Source organism: Abramis brama, assembly GCF_963993115.1.
Source record: "Abramis brama genome assembly, chromosome: 4".
Lineage (NCBI taxonomy): Eukaryota > Metazoa > Chordata > Actinopteri > Cypriniformes > Leuciscidae > Abramis > Abramis brama.
In genome coordinates, this window is record NC_139966.1 from 21,643,837 (window position 1) to 21,664,945 (window position 21,109).

Below are 21,109 nucleotides of genomic sequence, written 5' to 3' on the forward strand. Positions count from 1 at the left end.
ATACTTAATATTCTGGCACATCAGCATGTCTTTGTTTATGAAACCAAACTGAAGTACAATTTCACGAAATGCCCCACATCTGTCATTTTAACAACTGTCCTCCTTTAAAACAACTGGTTACAATATTATGACTTGTCTTTTTTTTCCCTCTGTGGCCCTAATATTCTATCATTTTATATATAGCCTTATAGTCTATGGGAAACTGTAAATTATCTAATGATAGCAACATCATCTAAAAATCATTATTTATCCAAAATGATTGAAATTAATGATCACAAACGTTTAAATAATGACAGTGGGTCTAGTTATATGTGATAACAATGTATAGTTAACAGTGAAATAACTATTGGTTTCCATTTGTGGTGACTGCTGACTGACATTAGGGATGAGATTAAATAGATCCTGGAATTTAGCCTGGTCTGGAGCAGGCTAGCTCCACAGAATAAATCTCCATGGTAATTTATACCATAACATATCCTCCTGCCCCCTATCCAGCTTTAGTGCAACCGGATTACGGATCAATTGAGCCAGGATCACCAAGATATCCTGGCTTAATCCCTTATCCTAGTTTTGTGCAACAGGCCCCAGTTCTCCTCTGGCGTTTATGAACTAGAGGTTGGATTTAACTGTAAGATTAAAAATATTATATAAATGCCTGGCTGAAGAGATGCGTCTTTAATCTAGTTTTAAACTGGGAGAGCGAGTCTGAGCAACGAACAGTATCAGGAAGACTATTCCAGAGTTTTGGAGCTAAATGTGAAAATGCTCTCCCTCCTTTGGTGGATCTGGATATCCTAGGTATGACCAAACGCCTCGAATTTATTGATCTTAAAGAGCGCGATGGATTATAGGGTAATAGAATATCCGTTAAATAGACTGGAGCTAAGCCGTTTAGGGCTTTATAAGTCAGTAGCAATACCTTGTAATTAATAAGGAACTTTATAGGTAACCAATGTAGTGATGATAAAATTGGTGTTATATGATCATATTTTCTTGACCTAGTAAGAACTCTAGTGGCTGCATTTTGGACTAACTGTAGCTTACTTCGTGAGTGTTTGCATCATCTGAAGTCTTCACAATTGAGACTGGATCCAAACTGGAGCTGCTATAATCTCTAGTGAACTTGCTGAGCATCCTGAGATAGAAACAGGGAAGCAACAGGAGAAAGATTAGCATAGCTGCAGTTCATATTATTTCAGGCAAAAGATGATCATGTGCACTTTTTACTATTTCATCACATATTAACTGTAAAACAAGATTATGAGATGTGTTAATTGAATGCTTGGCTAAAGAGATGTGTCTTTAGTCTAGATTTAAATAGGGAGAGTGTTTCTGAGCCCCAAACATTATCAGGAAGGTTATTTATGAAAGTAAAAGAGTAGCAAAACTCGAGAGCATAAAGATGTGAATTTGAGAACTTGTCCCCTGTAAAATACAAGTCCAAAGTTGAATTTAGAGATTTGCACTCGCAGAACGTGACTTAACGCATAGACAGTGATATAAAAATAAATAAATGATAACTCTGTAAACACCATACTAATTAAAAATAGACTACTATGTACAGTTAAGCGTTTTCCTCACATAGAAAACTGGTAGAAAACGCTTAAAGGTCCCATGGCATGAACATTTCACTTTATGAGGTTTTTTAACATTAATATGAGTGGCTATGGCTATGGTCCCCCAGTGGCTAGAAATTGTAATAGGTGTAAACCAAGCCCTGGGTATCCTGCTACACCTTGAATGATTTCTGAAGGATCATATGAAGCTGTGATGCTGAAAATTCAGTTTTGATCACAGGAATTAATTACATTTTACAGTATATTCACATAGAAAACAGTTATTTAAAATTTGTTATATTATTTCACAATATTATTGTTTTTAATGATGTCTTGGTGAACATAAGAGACTTTCAAAACCTATTTTTTTTACCAACACAATTAGTGTATGTCTGACATTAGTGTATGTTTGAAGTTTTACTTACTAATCATATGGTTCATAGCGCCTTAGAGATGATGATCCGAGATGATGATCCGCCCAACTCTGCTACGGTGGAGGCCAGGGCATCAACGCTGAAGGATCTAGGAACACAACAAACCATTTGTCATAGAGCCAACAATATTATTATATAATGCCAGGTTTATTACAAGTAAGAAGCTATAGCTAAGCTATATTATATATAAGCTACAGCAGAGGTGAAATGCTTTTCTGAGATGAGTTTTTGAATCTATTTGACCTGCACCTGGGCATGGAGTACCTACTACGGCCTGAGGGAAGTAGCTTGAACTGGCAGGACAAAGGATGACTAGGGTCAGCTGCCTTCTTTGCCACTCTGTTGGAGTAAATGTGTGAGAGAGGGGAAAAGTTAATGCCTGCAATCTTGCTACACGTCTACATAAAATCAAAAAACGATTGTAGAGAGTATTGTTAGGACAAGGAACCAAACCAGCAGATAAAACAGAAGGTTAAAACAGACTCAATAAAACAAGAATAAAACATTCTCATCAAAGTGGGGTCAATGTTAAAATTCCTCAGTCTACGGTAAAAATACATTCGCTGCTGGGCTTTGGCACAAACAGCATCAGTGTGTGATTCAAAACATAGCTTACTATCCATTATTGTGCCAAGGTACTTGTATTCTTGTACTATCTTAATAGGTTGGCCATAAATGATAGTGAGGGGAAGAGGGCGGCTCTGTTTCCTAAAATCAATAATTAATTCTTTAGTTTTGGATTTCCTACCTGTATTTCCTACTTCTCCGGCAGCAGCTTTCTTCAGAAATGTTGAAGTCGTGGAGCTTTCCCTCTGTTATGGGTTATTTTGTTGCTGCTGAAATCACAGAACATTTTTTTTTTATCAATAATTGTTACCACTGAGCTAGTTTCAACCAATTTTCTCACTCCATGTAAGTGACGTCACCGATTACATACGTTTATGTTTACGTTTGTGTAAAATAAATTAGCTCACTTCCAAGGAAAACCTTTACAAAACCTCTCATATACACATAAGAGGTGATTAAAAGCCCAAACTTTCATAAACAAAAGCTCAACCGAGTTAACATTAACTTAGCTTAACTTACCTCTTCTGAAAATGGTTGAGATGCTAACGGACTTTTTCCGAAGACACAAAACCATGTCTATAAAAGTAAATATTCAAAATAAGCGTATCAATTACAAGTAAGAGAAGTATCAAGAACAGTTGTGTGTATTATCCGTGTGATTTTAGAGACTAATATCACCTGAAAGCAGTGAAAACAACAGCAAGAGAGGGAGTTTTCATGCTTACCAGTCGCAGTGGTCCCGCGGCGTTTCCATGGCAACTCTGCGCCGCGGCAGCTCCAGTGTTTGAAAGCGACTTGAAAGTTCACGCGCAGAACGCGACATCGGCCTCCCGTATAGTGGGCCGACCAAAAGCCGACGTAACGGAGCTGGGAAATAGAGCACTGACTGACAAGAGATCTGCCTACGCCTGGCCGACGCCTTTGCGATGTTATAGGGAGGGAGGCCGACGCTCGATGTTGGGCCAACGTCGGCCCGACGTACGTGTGCTATCTGGGATGTTTCCAATGAGACAGAGTGGATCTCAAATGTGAAACTGACCAGCGTCAGACTTCCCTTGCCTATTCACCTTATAGGGGATTATCACGCTTCCGGGTTTCATGGGCGGGGTTTGTCAACTCTGTGCATATCCACTTCCGGCGCGCAGTTCTACAATGGCTGAAACGAAGGCTAGATGTCACTGCTCTGTTCCACTTTGTAAATCTAACAAACAACGCCAACCCTACTTAAGTTTTCATGGATTCCCGACTGAATTGAGTCTAAGGAAGAAGTGGATTAAAGCGGTTCGCCGGGATGAAGGGCCAAACTTTAAAATAAAACAAGGTAGCATGTTTGTTTGTAGCCGGCACTTTAGTGAATCAGACTACTACACTAACGTTAGCAGGCTAGCGTTAGCTGACATGGCTAACTTTACCAACTGGGGTCGCATCAAGCGTCTGAAAATCGGGTCCGTGCCCTCCCGTTTCCAGTGGAACAACTGGGGACTGCCAAGAAGGGAGTCCGCTTATAAAAGAGCATCAACTCGCTTAGGCCATGACGTTTGCCCAGCCCTTCATCTGGAGCAGTCCCTGCCATGTGAGGAAGAGGCGATGGAGGAGGTCGCAGCTGCGGTGGTGATGACTGAACATGATTATGGTTCTGCTCCTAAACCAGGTATGTCATTGTTTGCCGCCTTGCTTGTGTTCTGAAATGTGGTTTATGAGGACATCTGTGTCCTCATAAACCAAACGGCTTAAAAAAACATACTAAATGGTGTTTTTTGAAACTCAAAAAAGGCCAAAAAGTTTTCTGTGATTGGTAGGTTTAGGGATAGGGTTAGTGTAGGGGGGTAGATTATACAGTTTGTACATTAGAAAAATCATAACGCCTATGGAAAGTCCCCGTAAACCACATATCCAAGCGAGTGTGTGTGTGTGTGTGTGTGTGTGTGTGTGTGTGTGCGTGCGCGCGCGCGCGAATGAGAGTGTGTGTGTAAGTGTGAGTGCAAGAGTGAGTTTTGTGTTTCCCTGCCGTTCCCGCACAGAGTTTTAATTCTTAAATGTGATCTAACAAAGGTAAAGAGAAAATATTAACCATATATGCAGTTTATATTGCTTGTAATTGGGATGAAGTAAACATCTGTTGAGTATTTTAACATAAAAATTTTATGTTGAATTAAAAACCCAAACATTAAGTGGGTCCACCAGACCCACGAACACTGGCTGAATAACAAAAATATGAACACCACACAAGGGTTAAAGGTAAAAGTGAATATTGAGCTATAAAAAGCTATTTCATGTTGCTTTAGAGGTCCAAACTACTTCCAATATGCAAGTCAAAGACAAAATAAATATTTTTTTTCTCTCATTCTCATCTCATACAGGTGCACTGGATGCTGCTGCTGCACGCATACAGCAATTGGAAGACGAAGTCAAGGAGCTGACAACAGAGCTGTCACAGCTGAAAGTGAGTCAAGTGCTTTTTCACCGATTTTGTGTCTCAGACAAGGACATCCTTTTTTACACAAGATTCACTTCAAGATATGTTTTTTGTGACTTCTGGGAGGCTATTCAACCATCTGCCTCCATGGTGGTTTATTGGTCGAAAGCTCAGAAAAAGGGACAGACATTTGAACCCCTTTCTCCCAGTCCAACACGTAGACTGCAACTGGTTGATGAGTTTTTTCTTTTCTGCTGCCGAGTTGCTGCAGGCCTGCAAGAGAAGGTGCTGGCTGACATGTTTCAGGTCAGTGTGTCCACTGTCTCCCGTGTTGTTATAACGTGGGCCAACTACCTTTACCTGCTCCTTGGCTCCCTTCCCATCTGGATGAGTAAACAGCAAGTCAAGAACACCATGCCAAGCAAATTTGTGCAGTACAGTCCAGATGTTCGGGTAATCATCGACTGCACCGAGGTGCGATGCCAGAATCCATCATCCCTCACTCTCCAGTCAGAGGTTTTCTCATCGTACAAAAACACGACAACCTTGAAGGGATTAATTGGAATTGCCCCATGTAGTGCTGTGACTTTTGTGTCAAGTCTCTTCACCGGCTCCATCTCTGACCGAGAGCTGACTGAACGAAGTGGACTGCTCGACTTACTGGAGCCAGGAGATGGCTGCATGGCAGACAAGGGTTTCACCATCGAGAAGCTGCTAGCTGACCGTGGGGCAACGCTGATTATACCACCCTTCAAGATGACAGGTAGGCATGAAAAGAATGAACATTTCAAATTAAAACTGTGATCAAAATGATAATCATTAAGATGTGCAGACAAATGTTTATAAAGTGCTGAGGCACTCACTGAATTAATAGAAATTAACTTATTTCATCTCTAACCACAGCGCAGTTCACCAAAGAGGATGCTCTAAAAACACAAGCAATCGCCCGACTTCGAATCCTCGTGGAAAGAGCAATACGCAGAGTCAAGGAATACCGCATCTGGCAACACACTGTCCCTCTAACCTTGTCTGGGACAGTCAACCAGCTGTGGACCGTCTGCTGTGTGATGACCAACTTCCAGGGACCACTTGATTTAAAAGGCTACATCCCTGTTGAATAGTGTTTCCCCCGATCACATGCATTTAACTGTATACTGAAAACATTGTATATATTGAATGAGATGTATATAATTGAACAAGATGTATATAATTGAATGAGATGTATATAATTAAATGAGATGTATATAATTGAACAAGATGTATATAGTTGAATAAGAAGTCATTCATCTATAATCAATTCAGGTCAGTCTGTCCTGAAAGTATTCAAAATGATGTAAATATATAATAATGTTGTAAATAATGTACTCAGAAAAAGGTAATTAATAAAATCCTTTATTCATTCAGTTCATTTCACTTTCTGTTGAAGATACACATTCATATATGTACCAAAGAAGTACAGGTCCACCTTCTTTTTCATCTCTTTGATCATTTCATCATCCCTCCAGACTCTTTCAACGGTGAAGTCTCCCTCAGTGTCTGTTATAAAATCGCACCAACTCAATCCAGTTACTGCCAATTGACCTTGAACCTGCCAGTGGTATTTATGATTCTGCTTCAGTTTTGCCTGACCATTCACCATTTTTACATGTCCTGCCTCAGAAATGTTAGAGATGTCTGGGCATTTAACTTCAGCAAGCCCAAAACAGGGAACTGCACTAGGGTCATATACCCTTGCATCGGGGCTAGCCCCGAGGTGAGGAGCATCAGGATGGATAACAAATCCACAGTGTGAGACATTTACATTAAAATGTTTTGAATATTGTTCCAGCACCTGTGGCTCGCGTTCAAGGCCCCTCTTCATGGCGGGAGTTTGGCCTACTCCCTTAAGTATCCGCCCTGCCAGGGTCTGACCAGAAGATGGCCCTTTCACATGGCTAACCTCATAGAACCTACTAGCTGTCACTCTAGGCTTGCGTAAGGCTTGCCATAATGGGCACTCAGACTGTTCACGTGTCTGCTCTTCTCTCTCAGCTGCCATCTCGTGTGTCACAGTTAAGCTGTCCAAATGGAGAAACTGTTGGGAGTTTGGGTCAAAGTTTGGAAAAGTAGTGGGAAATGTTGACCCCTCTAAAGGCAGTTTAGGGAATGTTGGTGTATCTGGGTGTTGGACATAATTTCCGCGTTTGACCACAGGAGGACACTGGTAGGACAGGGGTGAACCTCGCGGCACAGGTCCGAACCTGGAGTCGACCATGGAGAGTTGAGACAAGCCAAGCAGCACTGAGGATATTAGTGGTTGCGGCCTGAGGTTTTTCAGTCCTTTCCCAAGAGACAACACTTGCGGGTCAGGGAGGGATCCTGAAACGTAAAATTAAAAACAGTAAGAGTTAAATTATCTACACATCTCTTGCAGCTTGTACTTTGTTTAGACTTGGTCTGTAGGGAATTACAAACCTGCGCACATATATTCAAACGCACATAACTATAGAATTAATTCTTGATGTGCATGTGAACGCCATCAGCGTTTCTCACAGGTTCGCGTTTAAAGTCTGTAGAGAAAATGGTGTCGTCTTAGCGGCCCCTAATTTAATAACAAATGATCGTTGCGATGGAAGCGAATCAATCAAAACTAACTTTAGCTCGAAAATAACTTTAAAGAACCGCTACAAAGCCAAAACAATCTCTGTTACCTTAAATTATACGTTTATCTCTGTAAAGCTGCTTTGAAACAATCTACATTGTTAAAAGCGCTATATAAATGAAGATGACTTGAGATAATTTGATCACTTTAATGCATCCTTACTGAAAAAAAATTCTGACAACCAACACATTTTTGAACGGCAGTGTACATTCAGTAGGTCATTATTGCAATATAAACACTGTCAGAGTGATCAACAAGGTATCTCTTCACTTAGGTATCGAAATCTGGTACCGAAATACAAGTAATTTTTCGATACTCGATAGTATCGAGGCAATTCGGTCGGTACCCAGCCCTAAGCTTGTTTTGGTTTTCAATTCTGATGTTAAGAGTTTTTCTGGAGAATTGCTCACTGCAGTGTTATATTTGCTACATAATCTATGTGTATAAAAGTGGCAAGATACAATTATGTATTATACGGCAGCCAACAGTATGATATTAGTTACAGTAGTAACATTACCCGTGTATGCTTGATAGAGTGTTGATTTGCATACACTCCTGGCAGATGGCTTTGGTCTCCTAACAACCAAGTCCTGAACCGGCTCTGCATGGATACCCTGGGAATGATATAAACAAGTAGCCATGATTGTAATAGTATCTTGCTTGTAATGGTGTAAACACACTGCTCACGGTAGCCACGTGGAGTGGCAACGTTTCTAATTCACCCCCATGTTAATGTAGCCAGACGTACAGCTGCGCAGCCCCTCGCGCTGCACCGCTTTAGACTTCCAGTCTATTTTTCAGCCGCCGCGCGCACCATGCTTCGCTCCACGAAAAGTGTGTCCCAGGTGTAACGTTTGCAGGGACGGACTGGGGCTAAAAAACAGCCCTGGACTTTCTCCCAAATAGGCCCATCATCCGGCCATTTGCCTCTAGCCGTGTGCGACAGACACTAGCCAGGATCTCCTGATACTATATGCCACAATACTGTAGCCTATCAGACAAGGTATTCACAGCAAGTAACATCTCAAAACAAATGATGATAATTGGGGTTGTGTTTATTAATGAAGCCTCAGCCTTCAAATAAAAACAAAAAATGTACAATGCCATAAAATACAAATAATGAAATGTCACTGGCTACAGTAACCCCAAATTACACAAACTTGTAATTATAAAACATATAGTTAGCCTACTATATACCAGGGTCCAACCTTTTTGTGTGCGAGGGCTACCTCAAGGGATAAAATAATCTAGAAGGAATTTGTATTTGTTATACTCCAATATTTATTATACATAACATGGTGAAACTTTTTTACTTTTCACCATCATATGGGAAATAATAAAATATCTTGATATTCTGGTTCAGACTTACATGCGTTTAAAAAAAAAAAAAACAATTCCTGAAAAATTATGAAAATATTTATTGATTTTTTTTTTGTTGATTTTCTATAAACCTATTGTATGTGTTATCAAAAACAGTAGCCCAAACATTTAGTATAAATACAAATGAAAAAAGAAATAAATAAATAAACTGTCATAACTTCTAAACAAAACATTACTGCATTAGGCCTACATTTAATACATTCATACATGATTATATTAATATAACAGCATTTTTAATATGAATACAGGCACATTTCTGCCAAAAAAGTTTGTTTTAAGTTTGTTTCAAATAAGTTTTGGTGTGAAATGTCTTCTAGCTGGTTTGTTCTTGGAACAATGTTTCGCCTGTTTTTTTGCGTCAATATGTTGAGAATATCAGCGCTGTTTAAGCTGGCTTTTTACAAGCTTAAATCACATAGTCATCTGTGGGTTTATAATAGAGATAGAGAATTCTGCGCTGAATTTAAATGCTTCTCAGTGGATCGTGCAGCTCTGTGTAATAGCCTAATGTTCGCGTGATTGAGATCAGCCCGCACATCTGCTTTGTCCGCGAATGCTGTTTTTGGGCCTAGCTGATAATGCGCTGCTCAGATCAAACAAGTTTTGTTCCGTTTTTTGAGCGTTTGCCATTTGATGTTTCTCATACGCAACGCAAATGACAGCGTATAATCAAAGAGAGTTGGGTAATTTTGTAGAGGCAAAAGTTCAAATTGAAACGTTTAGTTGAAAAGGTCGCAAAATTATACCATTTATTCAAAGTCTGGAGCCCCGACGGCAAGTTGGGCTATTTATAGAATGTGTTTAGCAGGCAACTCACAGGCACCACGTTGGAGACCACTGCTATTCAAATATAATGTATTCTAGGCTAAGCAAATTTAAAAGTGCAGCCTTATAAAACTAACTTTCTGTCAGTGGCTATAGGCCGACTCTTCTTCCTCAGTTGTTGTTTTTTACACGTAGCATATAAGTGATCATATTAGTGCCCCTGCTGTTGGCTGTTCATATTGCTTTATTAGACTTTTTTTTGTTTTGTTTTTTGTGCCGACGGCCCTCGGTTGGACGGCCGTTCTGGACTTTTCCAGAACGCACAGATTGTCAGTCCGTCCCTGAACGTTTGGGACACACTGCTCGCGGAGCGAAGGGTGGCACGCGGAGCAGCTCATGCCACAGCTGAAAAATAGACTGGAAGTCTATTCAATGCGGTGCAGCAATGCGCGGCTACAATCTTACCTTTGTCCTTGGTCGATGCCATGTTTGCAGAGAGCTTGTGCAGGCCACAGGTGGTGGTACAGCTCTCAACTGCAGAACAAGAGATAGAACAGCAAACCGGGATTGAGGATGTGCTTGTTAACAATCAAAGGTAGACCTCTAGAACCAGTGTTACTCCAATCAACCTGCCCATGTAAACATTATTCCAGACCACAGCCCTCACCTGCAACATGCTGTAATGGGCACTCTGGAACAACAAGGCCACTAGATGGTTGCACAGAACCTTGCCTGCTGTACAGCTGCATGAGGTTTCTTGAAGTTCGGCTGCATCAGCTTGGAAAACAATCTACATTAAAGACACAACACTAATAATTTTAGTTGATAAAGTACTAAAATGAAAATCTTGTTGTGAATAATATAGTTATTTAAGAAAGAGCATTTCAATTAACAAAAAATTCTAGGAAATCTGCAACCGCAGTAGAGTAAAAACTAAAATGAAAATCTTGTTGCGAATAATATAGTTATTTAAGAAAGAGCATTTCAATTAACAAAAAATTCTAGGAAATCTGCAACCGCAGTAGAGTTAGTTAACCCCTTACACCATTAACATGTTGGATTCAACAAACAGGATATTAAAGAATTTAAATGCAAAGTCACATTATCATGATATTGATATTTGCATTCCGTAGTATGTCACAAAGGTATAGCAATTTATTGCACATGGCTGTTGACTGACTTAATGTAAACAGGCAACAGTGGAAGGGGTTAAACTTCTTGTCATTATGCCTTAGCTTCCTAAAAAAACCTTCAAATAATGGGGCTGTTCTCTCTTCCTCATCGACCTGTAACACCTAGACCTGACAACCACCGCCCTGCCAATGATGTTGGACACTGGTAGACAAAACTATAATTAATGCATATACTGTGGATTCTTCTTTCTTCCTATCAGAATACAAATGAAATGGGTGAATAGTACGGAGCCCGGGAAGTCACCTGTCGGAGAGAAAAAAACAATCCGTGGCGACGGTTTTGCAATTTTTTCTCTCAGTTTATAAACCGTACTCACGAATTCTCACTGTTACCTCGGTTTAACAAATGATCGTGCCCACGGATTAATAAACCGTACCCACGAGTTTATAATCCGCGCTCTCAGATTTTGTAAACCGTGCCTTCAGTTTTTGAAATCTGTACGCACAAATTCATAAACCGTGTCCACGGGGGAACGGATTGTGATGACTTCCCGGACTCTGTAGTATTGACTCAGACTCATTTAAATGTGAATAATCTTACTTTAGTTGTGTTTGACGTAGGTTAAACATCTTATAACCATACGAACATCTGAGCTGACGCCAAACTGACGTTAGGATAAGCTAACCTAACGTTACTAATGCAATGTTATGTTAGCTAGCTAGTAACGTTAGCCACTCACCTTCATAATCGTAGATGAAGTTCTCGAAAAAGAAACTGTATCCCATGTCCACTTTGGAGCGGGCTGTGATGGAATGTTGTTCAGTTAGTCGATGTACGTCAGAAAAAGTTATTTTGGGTAAATTTACCAGGGATGCAGTATAACTAAACTTAGGGTCGTCCATTGTGGGTTCGCCAGAGTGATGAGTGATTCACCGGAAGTGGCAGTGCACAAAGATCACTGAATGCGGAAGTACTACGTATCAGCGTGATAATGGCCTATTCCGCCCTGCCCACTTTTAATACTTCGCGCTTCCGCATTTTGTCATCCGACTTCCGGTAAACTGACACGGCGCATCCGGTAGCTATTTCAGTAAATAGAAGATTGTTTATAGCTAGCTAAAACTTGACAAAATGATAACATTAATTCCGTTTTAAATTGGGAGCACGGAGAAAACTTGCGACGATCAGATGGTCTCATATTGTCCCATCCATCGTCATTATTAACGTGGATAGACGATATGAAGAAGTGGCCTGAGGTAACCTATGGGGACATATTTAATTACTTCGTCATGTCAGAAGGAGTTGATGGAGCAGCCATGAAAAACTATTAAAGTACTGAGGCCTATCAGTATTTACACAGTGGGAAAGTGGGTCGTGTACTCTTACACCGTGAGGGTGACTTTGTATTTTTAAAAGCAAACGTGCACCCCAGCCAGTCGAGCAGTACACACCACTCTGCGTGGGTGCTAGTTAGCAGCCTGGATTCAGTGGAGACTACTGGATGTTCGTGCATCGCTGGTTTGGGAAGGTCCTGTAGCCACGCAGCCTCTATATTATGGAAGGTAAGACTATATCACACTCATTATTAGTATTTATTATTCATGATGATATCTTGCAACGTTCGAGTTGTTAGCATAAGTATGTTATAAATGTATATATTTAGGTATATTAACATAATGTTTGTGACATACACAGTTGATGATGACCTGATGACCACCGGCAGGCTAAGTATCTTGTCAAATCTCTTAATTGTACATTGGAGTAAGGTAAATGAATGGAGTCCAGGTAAGTACAGTGCATGCATCATTATTTTGCAATTTGATTTTATGATGGCACATTTGACCAATTCCAAACCACATCAATCTTAACAACTACTATTAATTGTGTATTTTAGATGTGCATAAATATTAAGCAGGTTTTCTTTTTGCACATATGAATAGAATGTGTTTTTTTATATCACTTATAAATAATTAAATACAAAATTAATGCTAATTATTACGATTAATGTGATTTGGAATTGGTAAAATGTGCTAGGAAAAAAATATGCATGCACTGAAAATGGAAAAGGAAACGTAAAGTAGGCCTACATGTATAAGTGAACATTAAGTCTAATTACGCTATCACCTGATGTAAGGAATAAGGTAGGTTAACATTACGTGTAATAATAATGAATGATTTTTAAATAAGATAACTGTGAAAGTTTTGAAATATCTTTTAAGTATTCAAGCTCATCAGTGCATATGTTTGGTCTCAGGTGGAAAATGCTGTGTCCAGTGGGCTCACTGGCATTGCCTGCACAGATGAGCAGCGGCTCTGGAATGTGGGGACCCAGAGGAACCTCTGCCCGAAGCGGTTAACGGACATCACCTTTTCCCACCACCGAGCCACCGATGTACTGACGTCAGAGGTAATGCCCAACAATGTCCCTCTGCCTCCCACTCCTTCATTTTGCACCCAGGGTGAGCTGAGAGAGGGTCTCAAGCATCTTCAACTGCCTGTGTCAAGCCTTCTGCACAAATGTCTGAGTGCTGCTCAGACACAGGAGCCAGAAAAGCCTGCATCCTCCTTACCACATGCTGACCATGATGGCACCAACATCTGCCAGAGGTGCATGGTGTTTTATGACAGTTTCGTGGCCATTGATCTCTTAAAGCGTACAGCATTGGAGCGTGTAACTCTTGAACAGAGTTCTTCTCACTTGTGGCATGACTCTCGCAAAGTAAGAATCACGGCAAGCACAGCAAAGAAGGTCCCCAGCAGAGTCAACCCTCAGACCTTCCTCAGAGAGCAACTCTACCCCAGGTTCCATGGGAATGCGGCCACTTACCATGGCTTAGAAAGCTAGGCGTCTGCGATACAGTGGCTAGAGGGTTGCGGGTTCTCAGTTAGCCGGAGAGGCACAGTCGTGTGTGCAAGCGAGCCCTGGCTATCATCAAGCCCAGATGGAGTTTTGAACTCGGAGGAACTGCTGGAGATCAAATCCCCTCTCCTTAAAAGTGGCGAGACTCTGGAGGATCTCTTCAGAAGTGAGAGATATGATGTGAAGATGGTGGAGGGGACACCTCAGCTGCAGCCAAATGGTCCACGGGGCTTCTATGTGCAAGTGCAGCTTGGAATGTTCTGTACAGGGCTGAGGGCCTGTAAGCTGCTCATCTGGGCTCCATCACAGCAAGTTCTGCTACAAGTCCCATACAATGAGCAATTCTGTGCCAAGACTGTAGATAGACTGAAAGCATTTTATTTTAAGTATATGCTCCCTCATGTGTCAGATGAGTTTCAGGCAGGCCGTCTTTTGCTATCCACAAGATACATGCAGCTTTGTAAATAAGCAGGAATGCGAATAATTAGGGTTAAAGGAATAGTTCACTTTAAAAATAAAATTCTGTCATTATATACTCACCCTCAAGTTGTTTTAAACCTGAATTAATTTCTTTCTTCTGCTGAACACAAAGGAAGATCATTCTTCAAAATATCTTCGTGTTCAACAGAAGAACGAAATTCATACAGGTTTAACCCCCTGGGGTCGGTGGTATCGCCGGCGATACCAGCTCGCTTTTTTTCAGTTCAGTTCAAAAGAAATTAATTTTGCTCTGTTGACTTTGATATTACAAGCAAGTTTCATACATCAATCGATTCTGTTAAATGTGTATTATTTTTGTGTATACTCACAATAAAAACAAAGTGTTGTGCTTTTTGCCAAATAAAGAAAAATAAACATGATGCGAGTTCTGCCTTCTCTCTGTAAGTTAAAGGAACACTCCACCGTTTTTTGAAATAGGGCTTATTCACCTTCTTTACTACATTTAGATAGGTGGGCAAATGCATTTTTGTCTCAGTGCATGCATTGTTTTAGTTTGACAGGGTCGGCGCTAGCTTAGCTTACCATAATGAATGGAATCCTTTGTTGCCAGCTAGCATCTCCTGAGTAAAAGTGATATAAAAATAAAAAAAACCCCACCTAATTACTAATTACTTCTTGTGGCCTGCGTATTCACAACAAGTACAAATAGCGATGCAGATTAACACTAGGCGATTTCCTAGGCAGATATTGACTTGGGACTATATTAGGGGGAAGCACAGGCGAAGCACTGCTACTTGGGCGCAGAGATATCACGCCCAAGTAGCAGTGCTTCGCCTGTGCTTCCCCCTAATATAGTCCTTAATATATAAGTCAATATCTGCCTAGGAAATCGCCTAGTGTTAATCTGCATCGCTATTTGTACTTGTTGTGAATACGCAGGCCACAAGAAGTAATTAGGTGGGGTTTTTTTTTTTTTATATCACTTTTACTCAGGACATGCTAGCTGGCAACAAAGGATTCCATTCATTATGCTAAGCTAAGCTAGCACCGACCCTGTCAAACTAAAACAATGCATGCACTGAGACAAAAATGCATTTGCCCACCTATCTAAATGTAGGAAAGAAGGTGAATAAGCCCTATTTCAAAAAATGGTGGAGTGTTCCTTTAAATCCATTCTGAAACGCGTCCGAAAATGAACTGTAACTCAGCGAATACTCAGTCAAACAGGCATACTCACACACTGGCATGAAGCTTGAATTCTCTTCTTTTAAATGAGGTAATTTATATAAAAAACAAATATTCTCATCTTGTGAAATCTGTATTAAAAGAGAGCGATTCCAGTCGAGCTAATTAGAGCTCATTCAAAAGTAATGTGACTCCGCCCACGGAGAGCGCGTGCTATTCACCAGAGGTGGAAAGAGTACTGCAAATTTGTACTCAAGTACAAGTACCGTTACATTGCTGAAATAATACTCAATTACAAGTAAAAGTACTGGTGTCAAAAAAGTACTTAAGTAAAAGTACAAATTACTCTTCTCAAAAACTACTCAGAGTACTAGTTACTAGTTACTTTTTAGTTGGCGATAGTTAATGTATTACCAATAAATATTCAACCAAATCATAGATTTATGTAGAAAATGGCTACTTTTAACACGTTTTTACCTTATTGTCGAAGGACATTAATTAGTGGTCATGATACTGGAATTTCTAACTTCAATATGACACCTTGAAATATGTCAGTATTCAGTAGGCCTAGCCTATAATTTTTAATACCATCGGGAAAACTACCACATACTTAATATTTTAATATCTACATTTTTGTCCATCCATTTTGTCAATGCATTCATTATTCTCAAGCATCAAAAAGCACAACACTCATTGTAACAATCTATTTGAATGGAAAAGTTTAATTCAAGTCTTCTGAAGAGACACGTCCACTTTATACGGTGAGATTTTAATTTAGGCTTTTGTTTACATATTTAAACATTGATCAATAACCATTACAATAATCTAACTTAAATATTTACTCACTCAGTGTATTTGTCTTTACAATAGGGTAACGTTAGTTGCAATAGCTCACACACAGCACAAGGAAGCTTGATTTCAAACTGAATTTAATTTGCAAAAAAGACTAGATTTTTTCATAACTTTTGACAACGTTTAATTCAAGAGCATGGAGAGATTGGAGCTGGACGTCATTTGAGTCTGCAGTGAGAACCACTTGGAGAGATTCGCGATTGCACATGATGACACAGTCCGAGAACGCACACTCAATTTCCGAGTCCAGTTCATTCGTATTTGAGAGCTCGCGTCCAGTTTTCTGCGATCACATGAATGTGCCCTCGCGTTACAATATTGCACTCGTGACATTTGCCATTAAAATATGCCATAGCAACTTGCAGGTATTAATACAATTATGCGTAATAGGCCTACCTGCAATCCCGCGCTGAGAGGAGGCGGGTGTGTCAAACTCGCTGTCGTTGAGATGAGAGAATGAGAACGCGCAGCTGGTATCGTATCGATGTATAGGCCAAAATGAGTATTGACAGATTTTTCAGTATTGATATGTATCAAAATATAGATATTTTGACAATGTTTCTCCAAACTTTCAGTCCAGCCATTAATCACTCTGAGCTCCTCGCCTCCTTCACTTAAAACCTGCTGCGACTGTGGCGGCTTTAATTCAGTCCAAATATCAGGGGTTTTATTGGTCCGTTTACGATCGAATATTTTTATTGGCTACCGAAATGCCGGTCAAAGATTTGAATATCAATTCAAATTGTACTCAGTAACGAAATGTGATTTTACAAGTAGCGAAGTAGATTACTTAGTTTAATATGTACTTGAGTACAAGTAAAATTACAGATTAAAAAATATACTCAAAAAAGTACAAGTACCCAAAAAAACTACTTAATTACAGTAACGTGAGTAGTTGTAATTCGTTACTTCCATCTCTGCTATTCACTGAGGCAAACCTGTGAACGCCCCCCATATCAGCTCGAGAAAACACAAGTTTAATCATATCATTGTAGCCTACGTGTTTACACCATCTGGCAGCGCTGTGAGGAATAATAATAATGGAAAATCTACCTCAGAGTGCGGGTATTGCGAGGAGCGAGGATCCGAAAACTGTAATAAGTTTTTTTTTCCTTCTCAAGTTAATCGCGTTTCTGTGAATGAATGAACGGCAGCCGCAGAGATGCGCGCTGTTTACCACAGCTCGCAAAAAGACAGTTTAAATTTAAATCGCCTTTCTGTGTGTGTGTGAATGAATGATGATGTTTTAGCAAACTGTATTGCTATACTGAGATGAGTAAAAATCGACTGAAATATGTTGAAATAAAATGTAGGCTATTTGTATAAACAACGTATTAAACTGCAAATTAACATTTATATGCCCTAATATTTCATAAAAACAACGTTACAGTCAGGCGTTCGGTTTTAGCAAACTGTATTGCTATACTGAGTAAAAATCGACTGAAATATGTTGAAATAAATGTATTTGTATAAGCAACGTATTAAACTGCAAATTAACATATTTCATATAATAAAAATGAAAGACCTATGTTACAGACATATGAAAGACAACATTTCGTTGATTAGTTTTGGATAGATTATACATTTTTACTGTAAAATATCTGCCACCTCAAATAAGCTTTTGTTTGCCAATATTTGCTCATGTTAAATATAGTATGTTTTGTCAAAAATAAAGTAATCAAATAATCAATCAAATCCTTAACTTTGAAATATGTATGATAAAATGTATACTTTAGTTTTTACAAAGAAAGATTACAATTGAATTGTTGTTGTAATTGTAACCTTTTTAATAAAAAAATATATTTACAAGGTAGATGTAAACAAACTATAAAAAAGGTAAATATAAGCCTTTTCTTTAAATAATTTTTATTGTGTTTTATTAGTGACAAATTTGGGGAGAGGATAAATATTCCAAAACTGAAAATACAGTATGAGAATTAACTGCACAATTACTAGACATGTTTTCCTTGGATATTATAGGCCAAATTGCAAGCACAATATGTGGAAAAATAAAAAAGAATAGAGATGCTTCCAACTGTTGCTCTTGCATTCTTGTGGCTCAGTGACTCACCTGAATGAATGGCTAATTAAGTATGCGGGGCCCATTGTCTCCTCAGGTGCGAACCACTAAATATGCATGATCGTTGACGCCCACTCCGCATATTGCCTTTCCAAACAGAAAGTGCTTTGCAAGATTCAAATCAATGTATTGTGTTATGTGAATGATTAGGCAGGGTGATTTTCACATAATTTTGAAGATAAAACACTAGGTGATGACATCCATTAGACAAAAGTCTTATTGGCACATATTTAGTATGTGTTTTGTGGTCTTATTTCAGAAACTTTAGTTTTTAGTTTTTTCAATAACCATGCATAAACATTATTCTCTCAAAAATGCAGACATGTACATTCTTGTTGCTCACATATTATGGTAGTCCTGTTTGTGCTAAATAGTGTGTAAATTTTTTTGCCATTAATATGTTTATAAGCAACTGAAAAAAGCACAAACGTCAGGGCATGTCAGAACATCTCAAGGACCCCAAAAACACCTCAGACCCCAGAGGGTTAAAACAACTTGAAGGTGAGTATATGATGACAGAATTTTATTTTTAAAGTGAACTATCCCTTTAAGGATAGGATATTAGATAATTGTGGTGGGATGCATTTTAAATTGGTTGTGTTAAACGAGATATATTTGTGATTTTGTGTTTTAGAAAATATAAATGATTAAATAAGTTTTATAAAATCACTTGTGTTTGATATTTTCAGGAAGCTAGAGACACCTTCTACTGACCTTAATGTAGATATATTTCACCATTTCATTTTCATCAGTAATAAACCAAGATGGTATTCATTTGCAAATTTGACATGACTTATTCCTTCTAACCAAAAGACTTAAATTAAGTTTTAAGGGGAAATCTACAGAGCTCACATTATATGGTTTTATAATAAATTACTGACAGGTAACATCTGGTCACATTGTAAGGGTTTATTAAACATCTGGTCACACTGTAAAGGTTTATAAAAATAACTATTCACAACAGGTAACATCTGGTCACATTGTAAAGGTTTATAAAAATAACTATTCACATTGTAAAGGTTTATAAAAATAACTATTCACAACAGGTAACATCTGGTCACATTGTAAAGGTTTATAAAAATAACTATTCACATTGTAAAGGTTTATAAAAATAACTACTTACACTATTTACACTGATTAGTTAAAGCAGAATGACAGCAGAATGACAGCAAAAAGTATCGACAGACATGGAACACAACTACAAATAAACATTTATTCATCTTCTATATCAGAAATGATGTCGCTTCGAAGGTTGCACAGGGCTGCACAAATTCTTAGAATTTTATCTATTTTAGGGGTGAGGTTAATTGGAATGGTTTGAGAGAGGACTTTGAAGTTTTTAAGTCGACATATGACCCGCTCAACGTGGACACGTACATTGGCGATGCGCCTAGTGTTAGTGGTGTCTTCTTCAGAGAGTTGCATGCCTCTCTTGGTGAATGCTGGAAGGACAAGTTTCACCTTCCTTTCATAAATCGGTAATCGGAGATCGGTAATGGTGAACCCTCTGTCTGCCATTACTTCATCGCCTTGACGAAGGTATTCCAGGAACCCTGAATTTGCGGTTATGAATTTATCACTGCACCTTCCTCCATATGCTGGTGAGATGAACATGATCAGTCCACATGGTGCAATGGAAACCAGGTATTTGATGGTGTTCTGGCCGTAGTAATGGCTGTAGGACTCACCTCTCTAGTCAAGGTTGCGTGGCTTTTGAAGGGGTGTCTCTGAACAGTCGATCACACATGTTGTGTTTGGAAATTGCTCTCTGAAACACTGAGGCATTGTTGCCTGGATTGTCTCCCTGGGAAGCCATGGTATGTAACACCTCATCTTCTCCTCCATGATGTCAAGCCAACACGAAATCACCTTGCTTATAATAGACTGAGAAACACCAAACCTTTCAGCAAGATCACCCTGCAATAAATTAAGACGCAGCTTCATAAGAGTGATCAGGAGCTGATTATAGTGTGTAGCTGAAAGCTGTTGGTATGTGAACTGGTAAGGTGCTCAGCAACTGAATGGAACGCATCCAGTGTCAACCCTGTGTAGAGCTGACAAAGGTGGTCGTTTCTCAGAGTTATGTACAATGGCACTGGCTCAATGCACTGTGTTCCCATTTCAGATGTTGGTGGCTTCAGGTTGAGTTTAGATTGTGAAGCGTAGTTGTGGTCAGAGACAGATGGATCCTCCCATTGTGTTTCTGCATCACAGGTCTGGGGCATGTGGCTGTGATCATCCTCACAGTTGTCCACTGCATCACTAACGCTCATTGATGCATCTATGGAAAAATATAAGCATACAATTTTTTTTACATTAGTACTTAAAATAGATCATGAGATTTAATGTATGATGGACCCATAGTTACAGAGAACAGTGTGTAAAAGAGAGATCCATTACAAACACAAGACAGTATACACACACACAATCTCCTCTATTTAAGTCAATATCAATATCTGAAAGAGAGATGTAGCTAGCTGGCCTGCTTACAGGAATAATGTGAGCTATTATAAGACTGAAATGTAGCATAATATGTTATAATATCGTGAATATTAATTAATTAATTATTTCAGACCCGTAGGTCCATATCACAAAGTAAACGAAACATAAGAAATATGATATTTAACGTTATAGTTGGGCAATGGTAATAATGCAAGGTTCGTTGTATTTTGTTAACGGCTCGTTACTGACCTTAAATGTAATCATTGAATCACGAATCTAACGTTAGGCTAACAAGCACATAACTAACAGTTAAGTAAGTTAGCTTACCTGAATCTGACAACCTGTTCAGCACCCGG

The 21,109-nt window shown here is 39.2% G+C and overlaps 3 protein-coding genes and 1 long non-coding RNA gene across 4 annotated transcripts in view; 1 reads left to right on the forward strand and 3 right to left on the reverse strand.

The window, feature by feature from the left end:
- Window positions 1–21,109, reverse strand: part of LOC311081149 (uncharacterized protein) — a 434,400-nt gene that overhangs the window by 123,428 nt on the left and 289,863 nt on the right. The window lies entirely within an intron of this gene.
- On the reverse strand, window positions 1,044–3,329 carry LOC311081168. The gene is made up of 4 exons (XR_014605817.1): window positions 3,283–3,329; window positions 2,739–2,826; window positions 1,982–2,078; window positions 1,044–1,135 (listed from the first exon to the last, which is right to left on the reverse strand). It is a non-coding gene; the product is annotated as an uncharacterized lncRNA (long non-coding RNA).
- Window positions 5,267–6,171, forward strand: LOC311081153 (uncharacterized protein). Its single transcript, XM_084111572.1, has 2 exons — window positions 5,267–5,736; window positions 5,877–6,171. The coding sequence occupies exons 1-2, from the start codon at window positions 5,271–5,273 to the stop codon at window positions 6,092–6,094; spliced, it is 684 nt and encodes a 227-aa protein (XP_083967698.1). The 5' UTR covers window positions 5,267–5,270; the 3' UTR covers window positions 6,095–6,171.
- Window positions 6,379–11,662, reverse strand: LOC311081413 (uncharacterized protein; the record flags this gene model as incomplete). Its single annotated transcript, XM_084111952.1, has 5 exons — window positions 11,633–11,662; window positions 10,427–10,549; window positions 10,225–10,293; window positions 8,132–8,228; window positions 6,379–7,331 (listed from the first exon to the last, which is right to left on the reverse strand). The coding sequence occupies exons 1-5, from the start codon at window positions 11,636–11,638 to the stop codon at window positions 6,379–6,381; spliced, it is 1,248 nt and encodes a 415-aa protein (XP_083968078.1). The 5' UTR covers window positions 11,639–11,662.